At 47.6% G+C, this 26,600-nt stretch overlaps 8 protein-coding genes across 8 annotated transcripts; 4 read left to right on the top strand and 4 right to left on the bottom strand.

Annotated features, from left to right (window-relative positions):
* Positions 1-281: 281 nt before the first annotated feature.
* Positions 282-976, top strand: N7537_011750 (uncharacterized protein; the record flags this gene model as incomplete). The annotated part of the gene is made up of 2 exons (XM_056902804.1): positions 282-675; positions 747-976. The coding sequence occupies 2 exons, from the start codon at positions 282-284 to the stop codon at positions 974-976; spliced, it is 624 nt and encodes a 207-aa protein (XP_056748091.1).
* A 760-nt stretch (positions 977-1,736) lies between these two features.
* On the bottom strand, positions 1,737-3,511 carry N7537_011751 (myo-inositol transporter; the record flags this gene model as incomplete). The annotated part of the gene is made up of 4 exons (XM_056902805.1): positions 1,737-2,012; positions 2,067-2,905; positions 2,958-3,263; positions 3,325-3,511. 4 exons carry the CDS (start codon positions 3,509-3,511, stop codon positions 1,737-1,739), a joined length of 1,608 nt encoding a protein of 535 aa, XP_056748092.1.
* Positions 3,512-4,360: 849 nt separating this feature from the next.
* Positions 4,361-5,125, bottom strand: N7537_011752 (uncharacterized protein; the record flags this gene model as incomplete). The annotated part of the gene is made up of 5 exons (XM_056902806.1): positions 4,361-4,461; positions 4,522-4,649; positions 4,707-4,833; positions 4,890-4,918; positions 4,968-5,125. 5 exons carry the CDS (start codon positions 5,123-5,125, stop codon positions 4,361-4,363), a joined length of 543 nt encoding a protein of 180 aa, XP_056748093.1.
* A 3,344-nt stretch (positions 5,126-8,469) lies between these two features.
* Positions 8,470-11,263, top strand: N7537_011753 (beta-mannosidase; the record flags this gene model as incomplete). The annotated part of the gene is made up of 5 exons (XM_056902807.1): positions 8,470-8,600; positions 8,666-9,622; positions 9,678-10,108; positions 10,182-10,417; positions 10,481-11,263. 5 exons carry the CDS (start codon positions 8,470-8,472, stop codon positions 11,261-11,263), a joined length of 2,538 nt encoding a protein of 845 aa, XP_056748094.1.
* A 1,798-nt stretch (positions 11,264-13,061) lies between these two features.
* N7537_011754 (uncharacterized protein) lies at positions 13,062-14,858 on the top strand (the record flags this gene model as incomplete). The annotated part of the gene is made up of 4 exons (XM_056902808.1): positions 13,062-13,278; positions 13,331-13,600; positions 13,653-14,326; positions 14,394-14,858. The coding sequence occupies 4 exons, from the start codon at positions 13,062-13,064 to the stop codon at positions 14,856-14,858; spliced, it is 1,626 nt and encodes a 541-aa protein (XP_056748095.1).
* A 1,098-nt stretch (positions 14,859-15,956) lies between these two features.
* On the bottom strand, positions 15,957-18,261 carry N7537_011755 (Zn(II)2Cys6 transcription factor; the record flags this gene model as incomplete). The annotated part of the gene is made up of 3 exons (XM_056902809.1): positions 15,957-16,847; positions 16,912-17,977; positions 18,041-18,261. 3 exons carry the CDS (start codon positions 18,259-18,261, stop codon positions 15,957-15,959), a joined length of 2,178 nt encoding a protein of 725 aa, XP_056748096.1.
* Positions 18,262-19,994: 1,733 nt separating this feature from the next.
* lysF (homoaconitase LysF) lies at positions 19,995-22,390 on the bottom strand (the record flags this gene model as incomplete). Its single annotated transcript, XM_056902810.1, has 2 exons — positions 19,995-22,289; positions 22,340-22,390. 2 exons carry the CDS (start codon positions 22,388-22,390, stop codon positions 19,995-19,997), a joined length of 2,346 nt encoding a protein of 781 aa, XP_056748097.1.
* Positions 22,391-24,367: 1,977 nt separating this feature from the next.
* On the top strand, positions 24,368-26,376 carry N7537_011757 (uncharacterized protein; the record flags this gene model as incomplete). The annotated part of the gene is made up of 5 exons (XM_056902811.1): positions 24,368-24,762; positions 24,825-24,953; positions 25,028-25,540; positions 25,607-25,845; positions 25,904-26,376. The coding sequence occupies 5 exons, from the start codon at positions 24,368-24,370 to the stop codon at positions 26,374-26,376; spliced, it is 1,749 nt and encodes a 582-aa protein (XP_056748098.1).
* Between the last annotated feature and the right edge of the window lie 224 nt (positions 26,377-26,600).

A 26,600-nucleotide genomic window follows, 5' to 3' on the forward strand; every position in this document is an offset into this window, starting at 1 on the left:
TGTCGAGGGGCATATATTTCTAGGTAACCGATGCAACTCTCTTATCGGTTCTCCCTTCGAAAGTTCTATGCACCCTCTACCCCTGCTCTAATCCTGCTCTACCCCTGCTCCTCAACCCGCATATCGAAACGCACGTCAATACCTCCCTCCGGAATCATGTTTTACCGGGAGATAGCCCCCGCTATTTATCAAATTGTATTAAACACGCCTTGCCCTGGTGTGAAACCCCTAGTCCATAATCTTCCGCTAGATTGAACGCATATTCAATCCAATTTTTCAATATGGGATCAACCAAAAATTCTCTCGTTTTAGAGCCAGCGACACCGGAAGACGTTCCTGCCATCACTGAGGTATGGTTCGCGTCCTTCACACAGCCGGTGATCGCCGAACTTTTCCCCAACACGCCCGGTATGCACCAATGGCACCGTGATTGGCACATGAAGGACATTCAGAAGTCACACTGCAGATATCTGCGAGTAGTTGACACCGAGTCGAAGGATGAACAAGGCCGACCGCGGCTAGTTGCCTTTGGCAAATGGGACCTGGCCATGCCAAATGAGCGAGGTCTTCGCTTTCCAATTTGGCATGCAGACTCACCTTACCAAAAATGTGAGGATTTAATTGCAGAACTGGAGCAGGCGAGGAAACGCGTCATGGGTGACGAGAAACATTACTGTATGAATGAAACTCCTTCAAACCCCCATAAAGGAAGAAATTGTTACTGACACCCGAAACCGAAAAAAAAGACCTGGATACACTAGGCACTCATCCTGATTACCAACGGCGCGGAGCGGGCTCTATGCTTGTAAAATGGGGCTGCGACTTGGCGGATAAGGATGGCGTTGCTGCCTACGTGGATGCCAGCAAGGAGGGCGCACCGCTATACCAGAAACATGGATTTGTGGATTTCAATTCCCCCGAGGCAGACGTGGCTGCGATGGCTCGCCGTAAGGCAACTCCGAGCGATTGCGCTTAAGTTGCTGAATGCTTCCGACTATGCTTCCATGCCACGACTTGGAGAGAAGGGGGGAAATAGATTTCACCTTACTATCTCGGATGATGCGTAGTTATTAGATCTCGCGGTGTGGACCATCTCAACATATTTAATGAAGTATTACAAGCGTATCTCTCACATTACTTATCATCGAAGGAAAAACGCGCTTCTGTTCTGAGGTCATCTAAAAATGAAGACACCCTTGAATTTGTTAAAGGGGTTTATATACGGCTCAATCATTCTGACAGCTTAGCTAGCCTATCCATGGATCTATCTGCGGGGTCATGCGTCATCTGAAGAGGAGGAACCGCTGCGTCTGGATGCATATCGACGCTTAAGACCGCCATTCGTCACAAAACTGTGTATCGTGTCCTACCCGCTTCCCTCCAGGAGATAAAAGCTGAGTCCAGCTTCTTCTGCGAAAAGGAGCGGATGTCGATACGTAGGGCGGCAATAATGTTAATGCTTTGCAGCTTGCTTCCATAAACGGGCACACGGTGGTTGTCCAGCTTCCCTATCTACCATCCTGTTAGCCAGTCTACCGAGAGCTTCCATATTGGACGACATCAAATGCACTGCATAGGCCCCGCGAGTTATACATTTAACTGCAATCACTCGAGTATCCATTATTAAGTACATAAAAATGGAAACGCCCTAGGAAGACAATCTGAATTCATTTGGCAGAGCTTGTTGTTGAGCGATCCTATGGACATATTCAGGTGTAGGTAGTCTCGTAGTCGATCTAATGTCCCAGGACCATTGTTTCAACCTTGGCATCGTATTTGTGGTCTTTCTGCCACTTCTTCGAGTACCTGACCCCAAATCCGTTACTGAAAACTTCTCGAATAGCCTCCAACGGCATCCCTTTGCACTCAGGGTAAAATAAGACCACGAAAACCCAACCGAAGAAGCAGATTCCGGCATAGAACCCAAAAGCACCACTTGGGGTCCAATTCTTCATCATGGAAAGGAAAGTCGATGAAATGATGATATTCGTGCTCCAGCATGTAACGGTGTTCTAGTCCGGCTCGTTAGGACGTGTATTAAAAACATGGAACAGGGGTGGACATACTAGCATGGTTCCCATTGCTCGAACTTCGAGAGGAATCAGCTCAGTACCAATCCATGCAATAGTTGCAACGCCGGATGAATAGCAAGCGACGTAACAAATAATCGCGACGAGGACCAGGGTGCCTGGCCAGCCGACATTGTTACTCTCCACAACCAGTGTCTCAGTATCTATTGGGATATATCGAAACGCAATGACAGCGATGATCATGCAGATAGACATTCCAAGGACGGTGATTGTTAGAAGAATACGACGGCCAAACTTGTCCACAAGCACCAGATTGACAATTGAAAAGACAAAGTTTGTAGCGGAGACTGTGATGCCGACGGCTGTGGAATTGCTGAATCCGACGATCGAAAATAGCGTTGCTGCATAGTACATTAGAGTGTTGAACCCTCCAAGTTGACTAATTGCCATGATCATGCAGGCAGTTAAAACTGCACGACCAGTGGAAGGTGTGGTGAAGATTCGCTTAAAAGTGACCCAAAGAGATTCGTTGTTCATAGCTTGAGTCACTTCTTGAAGGGATAGCTCGATTGATCTCATTTTAGCTTGCCGTTGCTCAACAGTCGACTTCGGGTATATCCTTAGAAGAACAGCGTCCGCTGCTTCATGCTTTCCGTGAGCAACGAGCTGTCGAGGTGACTCTGGGCAGAAAAACAGTAATCCGACGAGTGCAAGAGCTGGGGCAGATCCAATACCGACGGTCGCTCGCCACCCTTCGCCCTTTACAGTAGCAAAACCTGCACCTAGGGCACTTGCAAGGAGTTGACCAAAGGTGACACTCATGTTGTTGAACGCAACCATACGGCCGCGGTATTGTGCAGGTGCCAGCTCGCCAACTGTGGATAGGTGAGCCCATTGAGACAGTGACTCGGGAGGAAAGAAACTTACTATACAGAGGAACGATCATAGATACGCTGCCTACCCCAAGACCCACGATAAATCTTCCAGCCGCAAATTGGCCGACGGAAAAGGCGGATATCTGGAGGATAGTTCCAGTCACGAAGACCAGGCAGGCGCCCCAGATGGGCCAACGACGACCAAATCGGTCGGCAGTGAGACCAGCTCCCACCGCACCAACCAGAGCGCCACCGCTTGTGAGGGATGTCACCATTTCCTGTTCACTCGAGCTAAGGACATGGCCGAGCGATGATCCGATTGTGACTAGAACGGCGGATATATAACCTGTGTCGTAGCCTAGATAATACATCATCAGCTAATGACCCCTCACCCGTGGACGGTTACATGGATAACATACCAAATAAGAGCCCGCCGATAGAAACGACAATGGAGATCAACCAAGCTGTCTTGGAGGCAGCTGTTGCCTCAATGCCGCTGAGGTCGGACTGAACTTTCACATAGTCTTCGGGTTCAACATGCTCCATCTGCTGGACAGAATCCTTGGATATGTCTTCCAATCGCTCTTCTTCGTTCTTCGGGTTCATGTTCGTTGTGAATCTTAATGTGAGGAATTTCAAACAATAACGGGGGCAATTATGGGCATAGATAATGTGGGAGTCAACATAAGGGCCCTTCACAAGTCATTGGGGTGTTTTATAGCCATATGCAAATCGACAATGCAGCAATTCAGTTTACCACAGAGGATCCAAGACCGATCCACCTTTTGACTGCGAAAGGCTATTTCCCCACAGGGGTACATTTCCCCACGGGGTGGGGGTGCAAGATCCTCCCCATTGGATTGACATGGATACCACTCGCGGGGAATTAGGCGTGTTTGGGAAGGGCGGTGGCAAAAACGAGATATTTGGGAGGTGATCGCCAAGTCAACATTATCACCGCAGCCGGGGAATACTTCCCTAACGAGAGGGCATTATTGGGACATATGCCCGCCGTCATATTCCCCGCCATTCCCCGCTATTTCCAACGAAGTTAAAACATATCACCCGCATTCAGCCTAGGCGCTTAGGTGCTAAAGGCGCTGGTATTGGCCCTACAGAATGATCGGCTCAAAAACGGCCGAGGGGACGGGAAGCCCCGTTTCCAAACCAAAATCAGACATGACGTATGCAGATGAGAACATATATAACCCAATATTATCCCGCACTAGGAACAATAAAGTTTTGTTAAAGGAGTGTATTCGTGCGAATACTTCACAACTAAAGCTCAGATAACAGGATTGTAAATACAATATCGCCCGAGTGGGTGAGTAAAAGGAATGTCAACGGTCCCAAGGGATGTGGGTCACGGCTGCGAAGCACAACCCGTAGTATACAGCGGAAAGCCTTATTCCGGTGTGTAGCTGAATGTCTGCCACAAGGTCTCCACCAATGTGTCTAGATGGCCTTAACATTAACCCAGAAGCGAGTATCGTCGCTCTGGTACTTCTCATCACTCTCAATCTGCTGCTGAATCCATGCCACGCCATTCATGTAGTCTGTCAACGAAGTCAGCCGAGCGGTCCGTGAAATAGAGGATGATATCAGATAAAACTCACCCTTGATGTCCTGGGTGCCCGGCTTGATGACACCTGATTCTCCGTTGCGGTGGCCACTAAACCAGGTCTCATACCCGAAGTGCTTCTCACCCTCGTGACGGGCTTGGATGTCCTTCTCCAGATTCTCACTAGCGATCGAGCATTAGACAAATATATCCCGCCTTATAAACCACACCAGAACTTACTTGAGAATGGCACCATCAGAGACCTGGTCGACGGTGTTGTTCAGGAATTCAGATGCAGAATGTCTTAGCATGTACCAATTCTGCTTGAAAATGCCGAAGTTGGTACCGTCACCAGACTTTCCATCACCTAAAGTATGAATGTTAGCACCGCCACTCGTTTCGCCGGCCAAGGTTTGGACACACCATAAGTGTAATCGGTGTTCATGTTGTTGCTAGTACTTGTCAGCGGTGGTATCCCAAAGACCAAAGAAGTAAACTCACGTCTCCAGCATCGAAATAGCCAAGTCACGAGTGTTGCCACCAGCTTTCAAGATCTCCTGCTTACGAGCCCCGAGCCCAGCAATGGTGGACTGGCCCCGATCAGCTGCGATCACAGAAGACACGAATGCCAAAGTCGAGAAAATGGAGAGGAGCTGCATCTTGCAAATAGACAAAAAGAATGAATTGTTTGCTGGTTGGTTCGGTTGGTTCGGTTGGTAGATTTGTGATGTTTTAAAAATTTCGAGACCAGCGGCTTCCTTTTATAATGGTAGCTATGCGTAGTTTGGCATCTGAAGCAATATGAATGGTATGATTGAATTGCTGTGTCTTCCCGTGTGAAAATTGGAAATGATCAACTTGTTTCAGGAGTTGGTTCGTAGTAAATTGAAAGTTCATTTGCATTTTCTGTGAACTTGGCAGATATCGAGACACAACCCCATTTTCCCCATTTTTCTTCCTATTTGCCGCGCGGATCTTTCTATATTAAGATGGATGTTAATGTGGACGTAGTTTCAGGTACTACACTAGTCTCAAACTTTCAAGTATAGCTCGAAGGAGATGTTGCCTCATAATTGAACGAGGATGTTGACAACACGGGACCCAAAGATGGATTTAAGGAGGATGCTTATGAGACTACATATCTAAATGATATGGAGAAAGGATAAGGCGTTAGGTCAAATAGTACTCCGTACTCCGTACCTAATCGATACATGTACTATCCGAATTTTTTATCTTTGGAAGGTTCCAAGGTCAGCAGGACCCACACTTGAGCGGAGTTTCTTCGGAATTACCTGTTTCGATCGGATTTCCGCCCACTGTGAACTCAAATAGGCAGCCTTACGTAATACAACTGTAGGCATCTAACTACATGTCCATGGATAACCTGGCGTTTCAAGTTTTCCCCTAAAGTGTTCTTAGATGTACTTAACGTAGCATAAAAATGTTAATTTATCAGCTTTCTATATGTGACCCTGCAATAAAAGATTTTAATGAATGAAAAACGAGGAATTTCAACAGAGCAATTCCAGGTGCAACCAAAGGCAGGGAACTCGGTGACGGCTTGCTAGACTGAGCAGGGCTATACTTCAGGCTCCATTAGATAAGAAATGAGAACAGGCTATATCTTTTCTCGTGCACTATTGATAGCCCATAACGAGCCACGAATATTGATTTTATACGTACCGAAGTCGACTCTCTCTAGCTAGTGCAGCCGTTAAAGAAAATTGTGCGATACCAACCACGAAGGTGCTTACTCCTTTGCGCCATTCTCGCTTTCTACGCCAACATCGGGAGCCATTATCGTTGGCAATACCATCCAACGCATTTTTATTTCTTTTTGATCTGAAGTTGTTTGAGAAGAGGAGGGTCCAGAAAGGGAGATGTTTAGGTACATGGTTGGTTATGAGTAGATATGGGACTGTTGAACAAAGACGAGCCTATAGAATCTAATACTTCTCCTACTATGAATTCACTGCACTGATTCTTTCACTCTAATAAAATTTCTTTTACTTCTTCTAACGCATAACTACGCTTGAAGCTAGGGATCAAAGAGTAGTTCCTCTGTAGTTCCTCCATCCTCTGGCCGCCATCGTAATAGTCTCGAGATAGAACCCAAAAACAACTACCTCTTGTCCCCTTTAATAAACGTAGGCCTTCTTTCAAATCCTCACTCTTTCGGAATTAGACCGGGAAACTTAAATTGGCTAGTTTGATGATTAGCAAGATAAACTTTAAGGCGCTAGCGTATTTGCAAGCGAAGTACCAACGTCATTGAAATATCGCTAGCTTTGGCTTCCATGTCTAAGCATTCCCTCTGGCGGAGAGCCGAGCAAGAGGATAATAAATGCCAAGTGGTTCTCCTCGCTATAAGATGAATCTGATGAGGATATTGAACAGTCAAAGGGGCAAAGTAGTTCCCAGTTCAAGTCAAATTTTTAGAATACCTAGGATAGCAACTTAGATGATTGACCCTTACCAATGCACCTAGATTCTATATATCAACACCGTAGTCCTAACTGGTTCCAATGATAACCTTTGGGGCTCAGGGATGGGGCCTGCGGATGGTATGTTCCCCCTGGGACCGATTGGACCTTCCAACGTTAGGCTATTGTTCTAATATAAACACACCTTCTGTCTCTCTAGGATCCCAAGTCCTGCGACAGAGTCAAGTCTTACCCGCACCCCGTAAAATATATATAACCACTTTCAAATTTATATTTTTATACTACCAAAGATTTAAATATATGTATTCAATACTAATAGTTAGCCAATTAAGTAGAGATTTTAATTGATCTAATATTTAGTATAATAACCCCATATTCTCTAAACTACTTTCTCACAATTCTAGCGATATATATACATGCGCGTTATCTTATATAGATTGGCAAGAGACCGTCTTTAAGAAAGGATGAATTAAAAATAGGGTTGTTGTGGGTAATAATTCGCGCTAACAACATGTAGAATTTATCGCAGGACTTCGAACACAGAATATCGCTAAAGATTTTTATAAAGGCTTATTAAAGACTACAATCACTAGAATTTTGCCATCACAATCAAATAATTTGAGCTTGGAACGCTGGTCATAGTGTCAGTTCTACTATTTGTTGTTGTTGATGTATTAATTAACGTCCATCGAGGATGTTATCATTTCACAAGTGCAAAATCGTATTAAGAATCTCGGATTTGCTGAAGACACCAGGCCGGTAGGGGAGTCGTGTAAGGAGTAGTCTTGTGAGAGCACTAAACCAATGTCCCTGGGTATGTCCTGCCCATATGTAGGTGGGGGAATTTGCCCAGAGGAAAACAATGCGTCTCAATTTGGGGCCGTTTTGAACATTCCTCGACTGCCCTTGCAAAAAGGATCCAATAGCTAGTTGAATCGAGCTTCTAATGTTTGAAGGAGTCCTTAAGACCAGGTCTAAGAAGCTCAATTGCCAAGTTGGCAGGCATGCGTTGAGTCCTGTTCGCAATCTTCGGGCTGTTCACGCACAATTTCAAGATCTCAAGGGCATCATTCTTCTGAGCTGTTATATTTAGTTGATGATGTTTAAATGCTAAGACTGGAATAGAGTCTACACTTTGGTAAAGAGGTGTGAACCTGACACTACTATAAAACTTATCAAAAGGCGGAGTTCTTCGGAACTACCTGTTTTGATCGGACTTCCGCCCACTGTCTGCTCAAAGAGGCAATTTGACGGAATGGAAGTGGTCACAGCGTGACATTTTCGGCCGATCTACATTGCAGGTGGGGTAGGAGGTATTAGCGGTGGTCTGGCAGCCTCTAAAGATATCGTATCGAGAAGACTATGATTCTGTGCTGTTAAGCATGTTTTCTCTGCAAATTTACAGCTGAAAGGTTTGATCTGGACAGAAAAGGACCCAGTCGCGTTCAAGTGCCCACTGCCGATATAAATTGGCCCATTCCACCCTCTCAGAAATTGCTCCTAACTGAACCGGCTGTGAAACATCAACAAGAAATTTGTGTTCTATTTGAGTCACAAAAATGCCTTTTTTCAAGCAAGTCCTGTCCACGGAATGGACATTCAAGGATCGAGACGACGAGACACCGGGTGCATGGATGCCCGTGGCAGCAGTGCCTTCAACCGTGCAGCAGGATCTAATTGCAAACAAAAAGTTGGGGACCCCACTACCATACAATCTTGGAATGTGACATTGACTGACGTTTCTTTATTATGTAGGCTCGATGATCCCCACCTAGGCCTTAATGAACTCAAGGCGCGTTGGGTCAACAAGAAGGCATGGGTGTATCGACACGTTTTTCAGCGACCGGAAATCCCTGCTGGCGCAACCGCCGCGCTGGTGTTCGATGGCCTGGACACTTTTGCCTCCGTCAAGCTCAACGGCGAGACAATCCTCCGGGCTAACAATATGTTCCTAGGCTACCGTGTGGATATAACAGAGGCCATGGGGTCACCCAACAGCACAAACGTTCTAGAGATCGAATTCGATTGCGCCGAGACCAAAGCGACCGAGCTACGCAATAAGGACCCGAATCATAAATGGGTCGGCCTTTTTGGGGACCCAGCACGCTTAGGCGTGCGCAAGGCTCAATACCATTGGGGTTGGGATTGGGGGCCAGTTATCATGACAGCTGGTATCTGGCGTGAGGTGCGATTGGAAATCTACTCCGCCCGAGTAGAGGACCTATGGCCGCAGACACACCTCGCTCCTGACCATAAAACTGCGACCGTTACAGCAGTTGCGAAAATTGATGCGGTTAGTTTGGAACGCCATATCGCTCGCTTCCATTTGACTCTACGTGGACACGAAATCACAAGCCAGGATATCCCCATAAGCGACGATAAAAGTGCCCAAGCCACTTTTCAAGTCAACAATCCCGAATTATGGTGGCCACATGGCTACGGCTCTCAGACCTTATACGAAGTGTCAGTATCACTTTTATGCGATGGAAACGAGCTACACAATGTGTCTAAGAAATTCGGCATTCGGTCCGCCGAAGTCATTCAGCAACCAGATAAGCATGGGAAGTCATTCTTTTTCCGAATCAACGGAACAGATATTTTCTGTGGAGGTTCCTGCTGGATCCCTGCCGATAACCTCCTCCCTAGTGTCAGCGCAGAGCGATACCGGAAGTGGATCGAGTTGATGGTGGCCGGTGGCCAGGTGATGACCAGGTATGCTAGAACAGAACTTACATATTAGAGGGCGGCTAACAATAATTTGAAACAGAGTATGGGGTGGCGGAATCTACGAAGACGATGCTTTCTATGACGCTTGCGATGAGCTTGGCGTGCTAGTATGGCAAGACTTTATGTTCGGTTGCGGCAACTACCCAGTGTGGCCCGAGCTACTAGAGTCGGTACGACAGGAGACAGTCTTCAACATCCGCCGATTGAGACACCGTCCTTCAATAGTGATCTACGTTGGCAACAATGAAGATTATCAAGTCCAGGAGGAGAAGGGACTGACTTACAACTACGAAGATAAGGACCCGGACAGCTGGTTAAAGTCTGACTTCCCGGCACGCTACATCTACGAAAAGCTACTACCAGAAGTGGTATCTGAGTACTCGCCGAGTACTTTCTACCATCCGGGAAGTCCATGGGGCGATGGAAAAGTCTCAAGCGACCCTACTGTGGGAGATATACATCAATGGAATGGTCAGCCAATTCAATCCCCGAAGAGAATCCCAAGGGGTTTTCTAATTGAACATTGTGGCTGATGGCTCTATAGTGTGGCATGGAACGCAGGAGAAATATCAGATCTTTGACACCATGGGAGGCCGCTTTAACAGCGAGTTTGGGATGATAGGCTTCCCGCATATGTCGACGATCGAGTACTTCCTGGAAAACGAGAAAGACAAGCACCCACAGTCTCAAGTTATGGACTTCCATAACAAGGCCGATGGCCACGAAAGGCGATTGGCGACGTACTTAGTGGAGAACCTACGTATGTCTACTGATCTAGAGGTGTGTTGTTTATGACGGTCGACTGAAGTATAAGAAGAGAAGAAATTACTCACACTCTATTAGACGTATATCTACCTCACACAGGTAATCCAGGCAGAGACGATGATGTTCGGATATCGTGGATGGCGCCGCCAATGGGGTGATGATCGAAAATGTGGTGGAGCGCTTCTATGGCAGTTAAATGACTGCTGGCCTACGATCTCGTGGGCAATTGTGGACTACTTCCTGCAGCCCAAACCTGCATATTACACAGTTAAGCGAGTTATGCAACCCGTAACGGTCGGTGTACAACGCGCACACCACGACTGGAGTGTGGTGCACGCAGAACCAGCCAAACAGAGCCCCTATCAGGTGTGGGTTTCTAGCAGCCGACAGGCAGCGGTGCATGGAACAGTCGAGCTACGATTCGTATCTGTGGAAACCGGTAAGGACCTTAGCGCCCCGACGATCTTTGAGAACGTCACCATTTCAGCCAATGGTACCACCGACATCACAAGTGGGGTCATCGACCATGTCGCCGTGTCTGAGCCACACGTTCTGGCCGCACGGCTATGGATAGATGGCCAGGTTGTGTCCAGGGACATTGATTGGCCACAGCCGCTCAAGTACCTCGACTTTTCTGATCGTGGACTGGAAGTGAAGCCACAGCCAGGTGCTACAGCTGGAAAGCAGCTCCTGGTAATCAGTTCACAGAAGCCAGTGAAATGTCTTGTCTTTGAGGAGCGGCAGAATGTGCGGATCAGCGACAGCGCTATAGATATTGTCCCGGGCGATGAGCAGGTTGTGGAGATTACGGGACTAAGTAACAGTGACCCACAGCTGGGTTATCGTTATTTAGGTCAGTAGGTTTTTTCAACCGTTTTAAAATAAGGGCTGTGATAATGGAAGTTTCCAGTTTTCTAGTTGTGAGATGGATACAATTTGAAAATAGAGGAATTTTGTTGTAGGAGTATCTCACCAGTGAAAACGATCGTGAGATTAACTACTCAAGTGTACTGTGAGAGAAAAATGGGCTCTGATTTCGCATGGCAACCCTTGTAGATTTTGATTTCACTCCTGTTGTGAGACTTGAATAAGCCTAGGCCGTGTGTATCTTTTGCCACAACAGTTAAGGGTAGACCGCAAAGCCCAAAGCCCGGCCCGCCCCAGCCCACTAATGGGCAGGGTTTTTGGCCCGGTCCTTAGGCCCACCGAGGGGTCCAAACAATACAAGCATTCCGAAAAACGTGACACTTTTAAATTACCCTATGGTTAGACCCCGTTCTAGCCCTTATCCCGAGGTAATATTTCATTATTTTAATGGGTTCGAAATCATTTATTAGTTAGGTCTATATATCACGTTTAAAAACGTGAGAAAACGCGTTCTTTAGATAATTCATAAATTATTGAAGTTTACTTCGAAAGTAATAGTACTTCCCGTATAAATCCTAAACATACCCTCCCTAATCAGAATTCTGTCATTGTGGCTTTGCCAATAACACGCTAATATTTGCTAGCGCGGTGTATTGCATATACCAGCTATATCGATTTGTACGGAATGCTATAATCTAACGTAGTCTCATCACCGAGCCGGCCATACCAAAACATACACAAATGCGAGAAATTATACCTTGATATCTCAACAACGGCAGTTTACATAGAGATTCTTTATAGACTAATGCTTTTTAGGTAATTTCTAGCTTCTCTATGGAGTTTGGTAAATATATATAACTCTGTGATCGCGATATATATATTTCTGGCTTTTAGCACTATAATTTTCTGTCCCGTACTACTGTACCTCTTCGATACTCTTGAGATTGATATATAGTATTCAAAATTCTTATCAATAGCTATCGATAGGTAATTAAATCATATATAAACGTAGTTGTTGAGATATGAAGTTGTAGTTTATCGCATTTACTATGTATGTGTTTTGGGGCGGCCGGCTAGGTGGTGTGGCCGGCTTGCTGAAATACGTTTGTTAGCTATCAATTTGGTCCTACTCGTTTTAGTTAGAAAAAAGAATGCAGTATTCCGATGAAATAAAACATAAAAATTACTAGTGTAGAGAGATCGGTAGGATATTCATTAACAGAATTCTGACTAAGAGGGGATTGTACAAGGAAATAGCCGAGATCGCCGGGATAGTACAAGATTGAAATCACATGGCATTTGACTGACTCGGACTCCACATCTGCAAACCCGCAAACCCGCAAACCCCCAAAAATCGTTTTCACGGAGACGTCCGCAATATTGGGGCCGAAATTGCCGTCAATCCGGGGAAGTAAAGGCGGAGTACTACCTTTTTAGTCGAGGAGTAGGCGGAGGAAGCCGAGTCATTTTCGGTAGAGAGCACGAGTTACCCCGGTTTTGTAGGGAGCGATCGGCTTCGATCACTCGTTCGGGGGTAACTCGTATCCCCACCGAGGAGCCGAAAGGCCTCTCATGATTGGACGAACGGAGGGCAAGAGATTTGACCAGGATCCCGTTTCAGCCAAGGACGGATGTCCGAGACATTCACAAACGTACCATTTCATGCTGACAAGGGAGAGAGAGGCAACTCCGTCACAACAATAAATATCATGCCACAGCCATCTGTTTCTCCATGAATTGAGTCAGTATTTTCGCGGATCATATCCAGCGTGGAGAACAGGAACTTTTCAACATGACAGATAATACACATCCAGATCAATTAGTTGAGAAGGAAGGTGCCACCGACGCCATGCATCAGGAGCACAAGGAGGGTGTCAAGGTTGAGACTGTTCAGGGCTCACTGGCTCTCGACATCGCCAGACGGACGAACCCCCCGAACCCTTGGAGCGTTCAGATGAGGAAGCTATATTTATTTTTGACTGTGGCATACCTTTGCTCAGCCGTAAACGGTACGAGAAAGACACTTGATATTTGATGAAAAATTCTCGCTAACTAGTTCAGGATTTGATGGCTCCCTGATGGGTGCTCTGCTTCCTATACACCAGTTCCGTGAAACTTTCGGCTCCGGCTTGGTCGGTTCCAAAGCCTCCTTGATCCAGGGAATGTACACCATCGGAGGTGTCTCCGCGCTGCCGTTCGTCGGAATGTTCCTAGATACTTGGGGTCGACGGTGCGGTATGTTTACTGGATCCTGTGCTGTCATCTTGGGTACAATTATCGGCGGTACTGCCAACCACATGGATCAATTGCTCGCCAGTCGATTCTTCCTGGGTATGTGTCTACACCTTGCCCCATTTTGGACGACACTATTAACATATCTCAGGGTGGGGATATTCCTTGGCCTCCGCTGCCGCACCCGCCTACGTCGTCGAGATGAGCCATCCTGCCTACCGTGACGTTCTGACCGGTTTATACAATTGCCAGTACTTCGTCGGCGCTATTGCCGCTGCTGGTGCTTGTCGTGGATGTCTGAAATACGAGAGTTCGCTCGCGTGGCGCATCCCCATTTGGTGTCAGTTGATTTCGTCCAGCATTGTGGTGTTGACTGTTTGGTTTATACCCGAATCACCTCGATGGCTCTACAGCCATGGGCGCCGCGAGGAAGCCTGGGATGTTATCACCAAATATCATGGCGAGGGTATCCGGGATAATGCCTATGTTCATCTGCAGGTCCGAGAATATGAAGAGGCGATCAACCTGGAAGGCTCGGATAAGAAATCTTGGGACTTTAGAGGTCTCATTAACACAAAAGCGGCGAGATGGCGCCTCATGTGTGTAGCTATCGCATCTTTTATGAGTCAGTGGGCGCAGGCTGGTGTCACAACCTACTACATTGGCGGACTTTTAGCCACAGCTGGTATCACTGACCCAACCCGAGTGCTGGACGTCAATCTTGGCAACACAGTTCTTTCTGCCGGCTTAGCCTATCTGGGAAGCTATTTGGGCCCCAAATTCCGACGCAGACCTATGATGATTGGCGCGTCTATTGCTTGCACTGTACGTATATACGTCCCCCGTGGTTCTTCTTTTATCAATGTTCTACGCTAACGTTTTGATTATGAAGATCTGCTTTGCGTGTTTTGCAGCCACAACCGGAGTGTACACAAAGACAAAGGAAACAGGAGCAGCGACTGCTTCTATTGTGTTTATCTTCTTGATCGGTGCTTGTTTCAGCTTCGGCTGGACCCCATTGCAAGCCATGTATGCCGTCGAATGTCTTTCATACGAGACCCGTGCCAAGGGTATGGCGATGTACTCTGTCTTCACCAATATTGCCTTGCTGGTGAACCAGTTCGGAGTCGGAAATGCTATCGACGTCATTGGCTGGCATACATATATCATCTTGGCCGGCTGGAACATCGTCCAGGGAGTATTTATCTACTTCTTCGCTGTTGAAACGAACAATCGAACCCTCGAAGAACTCACGGAGATCTTTGATGCGCCCAACCCTCGGAAGAAGAGTACGGAATCACAGCAGGTCTTGGTCTCTGAGACTGCAAATCAGGTGGTGGAAGTTAAGGGTGCATAGCTTATTCAACAGTCTTTTCTAGTTTTTTTTTTTTAGAAGTCACGAATATTCTACCATGTTCATGTTATGGAATGCCCAATGTTATACTCATATTTGAAAATAGAACATGACTATATGAATGACAAACTTGGGATGGGTGGATCACTTTTGTCTTATGAATCCAATTGATATTGCCGTGGTTTCTCTCATTCCTATCTAAGAAGTAGTAGAACGAAAATAAATGTAAAATATTAGTAGAGGTGACACCAAGCTATCTACCTGCATGTCCTATGTACAAACTATCACGTCACCTAAACAATGAATGCCTGGATCCATGACTTAGCCTCTACATCAGAGACACTACATCCCACATTCGGTAACGGTGTAGCCGTGCAGCCATCTACCCCATAGGAAAGATGGAGGAACGCATGTTGGAGGTAGGGAAGTTGGATGGAGCATGGGAAAAAAAAGATAGGATTTCAAGTATTTGCAGAGTCACGGGCTTCCGATAGGGGTGGTGTATATAGAATTCCTTTAATTGAACAACATCGAAGCTCAAGGGTCACTTCTAACATTCTCCACAATTACGATACATTAGTGGATTTTTGGGTATATAAATCCAAATAAGGAAATGTCTAATTGCTCTTCCAGGTTGATATCAAACAAATCCATAAATAGTTTCGCATACGTATGCATGTACTAAAATGGCGGTTCAACACGAGTCAATCAACACCGACGATCATTTGACGATCATCCACAGCACACGAGAGACCGAGATTTACCAAAATATTTTCTCGTGTGGGTCGAAAATTGATTGGCTCTAGTCACCTGCAGCAAGAGGTTAATCTGAGACATGTCCCTTCATCAGGTGGACCCTTGAAAAATTCAATAGTCCTGCCGATCCGATTACGAAATCTAGAAGATGGCATGATGCATGAAAAACGAGGTAGTGGGTACGGAGTGACCGGAGCAAATGCTTCTAGTCTATATTTCATCATTATGATAAAGCCAGGTACCGAGTACGGTTCTCCGTACATAGATATGTATTATCATGCAGATCAGATTGGTATCATTTGTGCGATAAACATTATAAACATGGGAGGCAATGCGACAACAATCTCACGTATTCCCTGCAGGGGAATGGGAATTCAGGAAAGACATTGACGCATCTTCATTCTGGTCATTGAGGTCAAAAATCTCAGGCCAGAGGTTGCTGTGGTCCCAACTCAAGTACTCCCACATGTACTGAGATGACAGTGTCTCAAAGGATGTCGCAGTCCAATCTGAAACACGATCACGAGCCACTTGTTGGCCGGTGTTGAAAGCATTCGGAGGAGGGAAATTTTGGGGGTCGAGACCGTCTCCACTTGTATCCAGCGGCGCTGCCCTGGGAGCATGAAGATTACACTCCAGAATGCCCGAGATGACCTCAAGGGAGCGTCCCGCGGTATGCCCGTAAGGTTTCATGCGGCCCAGGGTCAACATCGCTGTTTCAACCTGCGTCTTACAAGTTTCGAATGAAACAGCGGAATCGTGGTCTGCGACGCCAGCGGCCAGACAAATCAATGGAACCATAGTAGCTTGGAATAACATCCAAACCGCGTTCCAGCCGATCATTTGATTCAGTTGGGTTGTTGAGGAGATGTCTTGGATGGAAATCGCTGCGATTTCCTGGCATTTCTGGATAGCAGTGCGTTCTTCAACTCGGATGGCCATGAAGGGAACTCGTCGCATTGCGTAGTTGAGTAGAGTTGGGCGATAAAGTAACATGCGATGATTGTAGAATCGCCAACGCATCACAGTGCGCACTGCATATAGTGATTCGGGACATGGTTCGTAATCCTTGAGGACCGGTGGCAGGTCATGCCACCACCGAACAAGCTGTGAGTCCAGATCGAACATCTCGGTATGCGACAGGGTTGGTAGTGCAGCCAACGATTCTTGAATTTTTAACGCAATTTTCACAAATTGGACATTTTCTGTCAGGGGGAGGACCTCGAAATATGATTCCTGTCAAGAGTTAATTTAAGAAGAGAACCTGGAATGATTCAAAAATGGGTCAGGGGATATGCACCTTGTCAAGCCGACTAGGCAAATTGACTGTGATGCTCGGGCCAAAGTAATCCATGCTTGGCCGGCCGAGCGTTTCGTGGCCCCAAGTCTCCAAACAGCAAAGTGACCACCAGACGCGACGTTTGAATTCCTGGATTCCGGACTTCTTGGGATCGAGTATCGAATGGATATCCGAAGGTTCCCGCTGCAGGCCTAAAGTAACCGCCATCCGCAGTGACGCGCCCATAAGGGAGTACGCGAGATTCGGCTGGCTGGTATAGTGACAGTACCAGCCACCCATGAGTCCTAGAGCCTGGACGACTTCAAGGCTAGGATTCCCGAGCGAACGTAGATTTAGGTGATTCATTGAACGCTCAAAATATACATGATGGGTATGGTTATCTGCGCCTGCGGCTGTAATATTTCCCAACGCGAGAACTATGTTGAGTAGTGCAAGCCATCGATCATCCTTCCGACGGCCGAGTAAGTAAGTTGTGCGAAAGGATTCCTCGTCTATGAGTGGTGCAAATGGCTGGAAGTTAATGAAGTATGCATCTAGCATTCGATGTTCCGTGGGTGGGGGGTCAGGTTGAGGTGTAGCTTGCGACGGGGGCAACGAGTTGGTTGGCTGTGGTCCTTGGTCTTTAGATAAGGACTGAGCAAAATATGAGTTAACTGCTGGATGGAGCCATGCAATGACCTTCAATGCAGCCTGAATAGACGAAACGCCTAGATAGGAGGTTGGGTGCCGAGCCGAGAGGGACAAGGCGTTGACGTCGTCTGAGATATGTCCGACTGATTCCGAGGCACTGGGGCAGTGATTTTCATCGAGTTGTTCTCCGGGTATTGTATGTAGTGACTCCAGACCAGGAATTTCCCCCGACAGTGCAGAGTCGTGAGTGTCGAGGGACGCGGCAACAATCGATGAGTCTTGGTGCTGAGAATATTGGGACCCGCCGCCTACGGTCATCAAATCTAACAATTTGTCCCTTGAGTAATGGGCGATGTTTTCGGGGGCACTGTCCGGGAAAAGCCTTTCAAGTGTGCTTTTGTAGTCGGGCGAGGGTATTGTCAATTTCTCCGGCTGGCTAATTTAATCAGTTTTATCGTCAAAACTCCTGGGTTTCTTTTATCAATTTTCTTTTTTTTACCTTTGCGCGGCTCGAGGTCCTGTGTAGCCACACAGCTCTGGCTTCTTGTACCATCGACAAGCTTCACAGGGCTTCTCGCCATCACATTTAATTTTGCGACGACGACACGAAGTGCAGGCTCGCGGTGTGGATCCTCGTCGGCTGAGTCGTTCACTCCGCCTTTTATGCTTCGGGTTCCGCAACCCCTCCTCGCCGTCCTGAGCCTTGAACGCGATAAACATGATATAAAATGTACAATCAGATGCGGGGTAAAACTTCGATGTGCATGAAAAGAAGAAAGATCATGCAAAAGATAAAAGGATGGGGATAGAAAGAGTCTAGTCCACGGGTTTTCTCGGCACCCGTTTTACTTAAACATATGCAGTGGGTGAGAACCTTGGCCAATGCGGGGGATTCGGCTTGTTCAAGGGGCAGTTTTTTTTTTTTTTTTTTTTTTTATATTTTTCATTTTTCATTTTTCATTTTTTTTTTTCTCAACAGTACATTGTACTCCGTATATGTTGTCTATTCATAGGTAATGCCCACTCTCACAACTATCCAATGAATACCATGTGGCCTCTACCCCCTATTCCACCTATTCCACTTTTTACAACTTGTCTGTAACATCTTTCGAGTATAACACATAACACCGGGATTTCTCCGATAGTCCCAAGGTTTGGCCCCAAGCGTGTCCACCTGCCTGTTTGGGATTTGAAATAGGCGGAGACTAAGTCTATTTTGGTAAGAGAAAGGCGGACCTCGTGACTTCGCTTACATCTTCTTATGATCGTTTCTCGACAATTCTGGTAGGTTTCACGTGCTCGGTGGCATGTTTCTTCTCTTCCATGTTTACTTCGACAAACTCTGGCCTGGTTAGAGGATATGGAAAGAGGATGGACGCACAGTCACAAATGGGGTTTGCTTATCAAAGCTTCGTTGTAGTTCTTCCATTATACTGGAGAGCAGCTCTCAATCTGCTTCTTTGAATGGTCTCACCCCGGATCTGCACGTACTAGGACAGAACGCAGATTCCCCGGATTGATTCAATAGCGCGACCCCACTTGCCCCAGATCAGAATTTCCTGGAAGGATTCCAAGGTTCCTGATTCGCCTTAGAAAGTTACACTAAAGCGTACCCGAGAAACCCATGAGGGGGCGGAGACAAACCATGAGCCTGGGACGCCAGGCTTCCCCACCCCTCCGGCATATGTACATATCTCCGAACCTAGAGCTTTCCCTAGAACGAAAGTAATAAACGAGGAGATGGTCAAATCGGTTGTTTCTCGTCTGCTAACCCCGTGCCAATCGGTAAGTAGTTAGCGCCTTCGGATATTCTCGCCCTGATTCGTTCGCCATCGGCTTGGTCCAAAGTAAAACAGTTGCCATTTGCGTACGGAGCATTCTCATGGAATGAGACAGCGGGGATGCTGAGCTTGGAACTGCCCGGCACTATCTGTGCTCTCCTTTCCCACGTTGTATGAATACCGAATAGTGTTGGAGTTTCCAATTCAACGTAAAAGCCTACAATTGAAGTAGTCGAAAGTCTGTCTAGCATTTTCAACAAATAGAACCGTGAACGGTTTGATATTAGGAATAATTGATGGAGTGACCTCGGTATAGAGTTAAGGGTTGTCTGACTGAGCAAACACGGTGGGGTACTCATGTTCCCAGTAAACACCAGCGTACTTCTGGCTGCTGGATGGACTTGAATATTTGTTTTCAGGACGAAGAAAAGAAAGATCATGTCTGGTGAAAGTGTTCTAGTATGTTCTTACTCTTTTTGAAGACATGCCCTTATTGAACAGTCAGAAGTCGGTCTCTATGGTACCTGATAATGATGGAAAGATAGTACAAAAAGTAAATATGCAAAAACATACAGCCAAACGTATAGCGGTGGTTACCCGGAACACAAACACTTACGTATTCGCTGAACTGGTGTTTCCCGCCGCCATCCGTCTGACCTGGTTAATGCGTCCTCACCCGGACTGCGCAACTTTACCCTTGACCCACGCCTCTAGGCCACCTTCCGCAATGATCTCCTGTACATTCGCTGGCAATTCGCCGACCTGCTCAGTCCAGCTCTCCCCTGTCTCGCCCTCCTTAACCTCAACAACGGAACGCTTCACGTCCCACGTCAAAGTCCAGCCTGTACGGCGTGTCAGCTGGCGCCCCTTGGCATCAGCAGAGGATGGCTGAGCGAAGCTGGCACGCAGACGCTCAATAAGTCTCGGGACTTCAAGGCCCATGAGCGCGTTGTTGATACTGTTTCGGGAGAAAATGTTGCCGAAACTGCCAGCGACGACCAAGGGAATCTGCTTGGCTAGAATCGCGGTCGCGGCCTGTTCTCTTGAGGATCCACAACCGAAGTTGAAGCCGGCGACGAGGATGTCACTTGGCTTAGCGATGCCCTTGAACTCGGGATCATAGTTTGACATGCAAGCGGCCGCCATATCATCCTTCGAGACATTGTCTTGGTATGTCAATTTACCAGGGTAGATGCTATCAGTGTCAAGATTGTCGGCATCGAGGAAGACGATCTCGCCACTGATGCGTTCGGGGAAGCCGGGCAGAATCTCGGTGGCAGGTTTGGCCTCGTCTCCGGCGGACTCAACCCGGTCAATCAGAGATTCCATCTGTTGGAGAAGGTTGGTGAGCTCATTCTCGGTGGTGGGTTCGAGGCCGGTGCCGAATCCGTGTTCCACGCCAGACCAGCCCTCTGGCACTTGGTAGGCGCCAGGCCCAGAGATAACACCGCTGAGAGCGCTAGCAGCCACGACTTCGGGACTTGCCAGGTACGCCAGGGCATCTCTGGAGCCCATGCGTCCCTTAAAGTTACGGTTACTGGCACTGATTCCAACCTCGCCGGGCTCCAGAAGACCTGTTCCGAGACCAATGCAAGGTCCGCATCCAGCGGGAAGCGGCTGCGCACCAGCGTCGAGGAGAGCCTGCCAGTCGCCGGTGGATTCGGCGGCCTCTTGTTCGGGCACGGAAGCAGCCGCGATATAGAGTTTGACACCGTCGGCAATCTTGGGAGTTGTGTCAGGGTTGGCCTTGGCGGCGTCTTTGAAGACCTTAGCGGCCGCCGCGAGGTCGGAAGCACGCGAGTTGGTGCAGGAGACGATATAAGCGCGGTTTACTTTGATGTCCTGTTGGACAAGCTCGTTGAGTGGTGTCGCGACCTTCACGGAATTAGGACCTGAGACGTAAGGCGAAAGAGTAGAGAGGTTGAGGTAGAGCTGCTTGGCGTACTGAGCATCGGGGTCAGCTTTGAGGGGATTGGCGAACAACTCGTCGATTCTTTCGTGTGTGATACGCTGCCGGGTGGTGCGGTCATCAGACATCGCGGCTTCAGTAGCCTTGTATCGCAGCCAGCGCTTCAGGGTTCGGTCAATTGGGAACAGACCCGTGAGCGCGCCCCACTCAGTCGTCATGTTAGCAATTGTCAAACGGCTATCCACAAGCAGACTTTCCATAGTCTCTTCAGAGCCGGTGAACTCAATTGCATGGTTCAGCACGTCACTGTTGAAGAGGCCACACAACGCGACAATCACATCCTTACCTGTCACGCCTACTGGTAGCGTTCCGGTGAACGTTACCCGTGCGACAGGGGGAATCTGCCACCATGTCCGCGACGTGGCCCAAATACTAGCAGCGTCGGTCCGCACAACAGCAGTTCCAAGGCAACCAACTCCACCGTAGTGGTTACTGTGGCTGTCTGAGGCTACCGCCATGGTACCCGGCCACGCATATCCTTCTTCCACCATAACCTGGTGTCCAATACCCCGGCCCGCAGGATAGAAGTCGATGCCATGCTGTCCAGCAAAAGTCTCGATCTGCTCGTATTTCTTAAGGTTCGCTGCGCTGGTGTTTTGAACGTCGTGGTCGAGGGTCATAACGATCTGCTCTGGGCGATGGACCTTCGTGGCTCCCATAGACATGAACTTGAGGGCGACGGGCCACGAGTTGTCGTGAGTCATGCAATACCCGGGGGCGAGACTGATGTAGTCGCCGCTCCGAACGAGTTTGCCTTCAGGGAGACCAACGGCATAACGTTGTACAATCTTCTCCGTCAATGTTTGCGGCGTGCGCTTCTCGGAGGGGGTCTCAGAGAGAGGGATTGAGGCATTCTCGTGCTGTGAGTGGAATCCTTCGACCCGAGCGGGGGCTGTCGTGCTCAGCGAGCGAGAGGAGAGGGAGTTCGAGACCGATCGCAAGGGATGATGAATTGTCCTGCTTGGGACGCCGAAGCTCGGAGTCCACCGAGGCCGAACCTGGGGGAGTCAGATACAATTGGGTGATCATGAGAGGAAGGTGTACTCACTGGTCTGCACATCATGGCGGCCGGAGGCCTAGCCACGCGCTTCAACAACATCGAACACGGAGACATTGGTGAGTGACTCTCAAGCAAACTTTTCCTAGATGCCGACCTCGGGAGTTGACCAGGAACGGTATCACGTGATCCCGTGTTCCGGGGGTCGGCCTCTTGTGGCGAGAGAATTTCAAAGCAACCCCGGAAAAGCTAAAGCACGTGATATGAAAATTAATCCCCGTCTTTTTCTCGAGAGACAGTACAACAAACATCATTACTAGCAGGGCAATGGAAAAATTGGTGGTTTAAACCGACGACTCAAGATTTGACTAAAAATTCGCTATATGGATATTCAACTACCTTACACCTATGTGGCAGACCAGGGTAATTGGGACTTGCTCTACGACCTGAACATATTGGTCGATCATGGTCGTGAACTCTAGGTGCAGATCCAGACACAATGTCTACTAGAATTGTTCGGTCGGGGAGAATACCAAGCACACGCATCTTTTTCAAAAAAGAAGAAAAACAAAAGAAATAAGAGGGGAGACAGAAAGAAAAAGAAATGGAGTTACACTAGCCAGACCAATGGGAAATATATATTGATATTTGATTTGAGGAAAAATGCATTTTCTTTGGGAAATCCGGCTAGTTCCCGAGCCAACCTTGAAAGTACTTATCGAGAATGGCTACGTTTATTGAGGCTTCCATGCTTCCATATCCCCAAGAAGATGGCCGGAAAGAAGGAAGAATTGTTATGGAGGAGATGGTAGAGAACCGGTTGACCAATCAAACGGGATTGCACTGTTTCTTGGCATATGCATGTCTCCAAGTTGTGTGACATGCAAATTCGCCCGATTAGATCTATGTTGTATATTACGTTTTCCGGAGTGTCCTTTTAGGCAGAATCAATATGAATCTTGGCTGTGAAATGATTAACTTGGCACTTATCATCCCCGTTCCAGGGTTATCTCCAAGGTTACGTAACATAAAGGATTCGCCCGGGTGGCCCCATTCCCCGTCAAGGGTCGAAGCTGGGAAGAACCAGCGAGAGCACGAGATAAGGACAGGAGTAAAGAGTAGAATAAACATACGGGTTACTTTGTACATTTGTAGTTTAGGGCAAAATCGCAAAATCAGAAATCTAGTCTTGGCCGAGGGGCACGTGCACGGTCGGACTCACCGAACCTAAGCCGAATGGAATAACTTAAGGAGGCATAAACGGGTGGACGTTCTAGGACCGTTTAGGTAGTATGATCCAGTAAAACCCAAAGATAAAAGAAGAGCGGCTCGTGTCCGGATGCGGGTTAAGTCGCAACTCGTGCGGGGGCGATAAAATGTAATTCCAAGCCAATCAACCTTGGAAGTTCTCCCAACGAAACCAAAACTGACCCAAAACTGACCAAAAATGGCCAAAAGTGGCCAAAAGTAACCGACTGAACTGCGTCATAATGGTCTTGGTATGGCTTTTCTATGGCTTTGAATGGCTTTGAATGGCTTACATGGGCTGACATGGGGCTTATTGCGCTAATCTGGCTAATCTCGTCTCGAGGTAAATCTCTACCCTTTTAAGTTCTCTCTTTTACTCCCACGTTTTTTTTGCCCTTTTGTCTATAATAGATGGTTTTGGCGTCTTACATCTTATGCCTCTGACTGCATTACTCTTTTTACTTCTCCCAATACTCTCTTTCTTTCGAAGATTGCGCAGTCTCTCCGCTAAACTCCGTACTACGGAAATCCTACCCTAGAGATTCAAAATCTCCGACATTTGCCCTTGCCATTGCAACTTACAACATCTCAACATCCATAGCGACATTATCTTTGCCCACAGCGTGATCGATTATCAGGCCCTCGCAACATAGCCCGACATCCCACCTTTCTGTAGCAGATCCACCCCCGGATTTTCCGCCGATCCACTCCAACATTTTCATACCCCAGAATCTAGACGAATAAGCGACATCAGCCCATCCAGTTTCTTTCGACCGCGCCCTACCCACAACGTATCAGCCACTAAACATCCCAGACAGGAATGCAAACAAAATGGCTTTCCTAAGTGATAAGGACAAGGACACAAGCGGCAGTGTGTCGGAAACACTCGGGCTGAAGCCCGAGGGCGGCCCTCGTGATGTACAAGAAGGAGTGATGGCTGAAAATGCCGACAACCTTCAACGTCATCTTGGAAACCGTCAGATCCAGCTGATTGCCATTGGTGGCTCTATTGGAACCGCCCTTTTCGTGAGCATCGGCACCGGTCTTTACCATGGCGGACCCGGTAGCTTGTTTATTGCCTTTACCGTTCAATGTATGTTTTTGGCGATGGTGAATAATTGTCTCGCTGAAATGACCACTGCCTTCCCTGTCAGTGGTGGTTTTATTCGCTTGGCTGGAAAATGGGTCGACGACGCTCTTGGTTTCATGGTCGGCTGGAATTTTTTGTCCGTTCTCTTTTCGGCTTAGCCGAAATCCTCCCTGCTATCCTTGCTAACATCCCCTTTAGCTTCTATGAGGCCCTTTTGATTCCTTTTGAGATCTCAGCTTTCACCCTCGTCTTGTCTTTCTGGAGCGATAAGATTACCGAACCTGGTCCAGTTGCAGGCATCTGCATTGGTGTCATCCTGGTCTATGGGTGAGAACCTCTTCCGTCCATTTCGGCCATTTGTGTGCACGTGAGATTTTATCCAAATACTGATTCTTGCATAGCTTCCTTAACATCTTGGCCGTGAAAGCCTACGGTGAAGCTGAATTCTGGCTGTCCGGCGGAAAGGTCATTCTGATCTTCTCCTTGTTCTTTTTCACCTTCATCACTATGGTTGGTGGAAACCCGGCCCATGATGCCTATGGCTTCCGCCACTGGAACAATCCCGGCTCTTTCATGGAGTATCTGGATACCGGCGCCCTCGGTCGTTTTGAAGGCTTCCTAGGATCTCTTTGGTCGGCTTGCTTTGCCGTTGTTGGCCCTGAGTACATCTCCATGGTCGCAGCTGAAGCAAAGCGGCCCCGCATCTATATCAAGAATGCGTTCAAGACAGTCTATATTCGATTCGGTCTCTTCTTTATCGGCGGGGCCTTGGCCGTGGGTATCGTTTGCGCCGCTAATGATCCGCAACTAGTCGCAGTTGTGACGGGCGGTTCCGCGGGTTCTGCTTCGGCATCACCATATGTTATTGGCATGCGAAACTTGGGCATTTCAATTTTCCCTTCGATCATCAACGCGTGAGTGCCATTGAAAAAAAAAAAACATAAGCTTGACGATAAGAGACTGACCATATTATTTTTTAGCCTTTTGCTAACTTCGATTTTTTCTGCTGGCAATACCTACACTTACTGCGCTATCCGCACTCTGTACGGCTTGGCGCTAGAAGGAAGAGCCCCCAGAGTTCTCACTCACACTACGCGCAACGGTGTACCGATCTATTGCTTCGGAATCGTGATGATCTTCCCTATGCTTTCATTTTTGCAGTGTTCCAGTAGCTCCTCCATCGTCATCACCTGGTTCGCTAACCTAGTTACTGCTGGAGGTAAGAAATCACGGTGGAATTTACCCTCGGACCTCACAATACTGACAACATAACCTAGGTCTCATCAATTATATAGTCATCACCCTGACTTACATATTCTTCCACCGCGCGTGCAAGGCGCAAGGGTTCGACCGCCGAACCTTGTCCTATTTCGGATACCTCCAACCCTACTGCGCCTACATTGCATTCGTTTGGATGATCGTGGTGACCATCGTCTACGGCTACCCCGCATATAAGCCTTGGTCCGTGTCCACCTTCTGGTCGAACTACACCATGCAGATTGTCATCCCTCCCCTCTTCCTCATCTGGAAAATCATCAAGAGAACCAAGTTCGTCAAGGCTAGTGAAGCCGATTTGGTCTGGGAGCGACCCCTGATCGATGCGTACGAAGATAGCTTCCTTGACCCGCCTACTGGCTTCTGGCGAGAAATGTTGCAGATGGTCGGCATTGGGCGCATCAAAGGCGGCAACGATAAGCGATCGCATTCTGCGCCTCAGCCTCGGCAGTATGCTGAGAAAATCTCGGCATGAATATAACTACGAGCAGTCTTTTATTAAATGTACATGTATGTTTAGGGATCTAGCTACCGTGAAGGGGTCAGCAAATGCCCTTACGGTGCGACTTGAGCCATCTTAACACGGGAATTTATTTCCTGTTGCAGATTTGTCAATATGATAACCAGCCAATTTGGTCATTTCAACAATATTTCGACGTAATCGGATTAGGAACGGGTACTGAAATTGCTTGCTTAGTA

The sequence above is a fragment of the Penicillium hordei genome (genome assembly GCF_028827395.1).
Source record: "Penicillium hordei strain IBT 12815 chromosome Unknown utg000006l_segment0_segment0, whole genome shotgun sequence".
Taxonomy (NCBI): domain Eukaryota; kingdom Fungi; phylum Ascomycota; class Eurotiomycetes; order Eurotiales; family Aspergillaceae; genus Penicillium; species Penicillium hordei.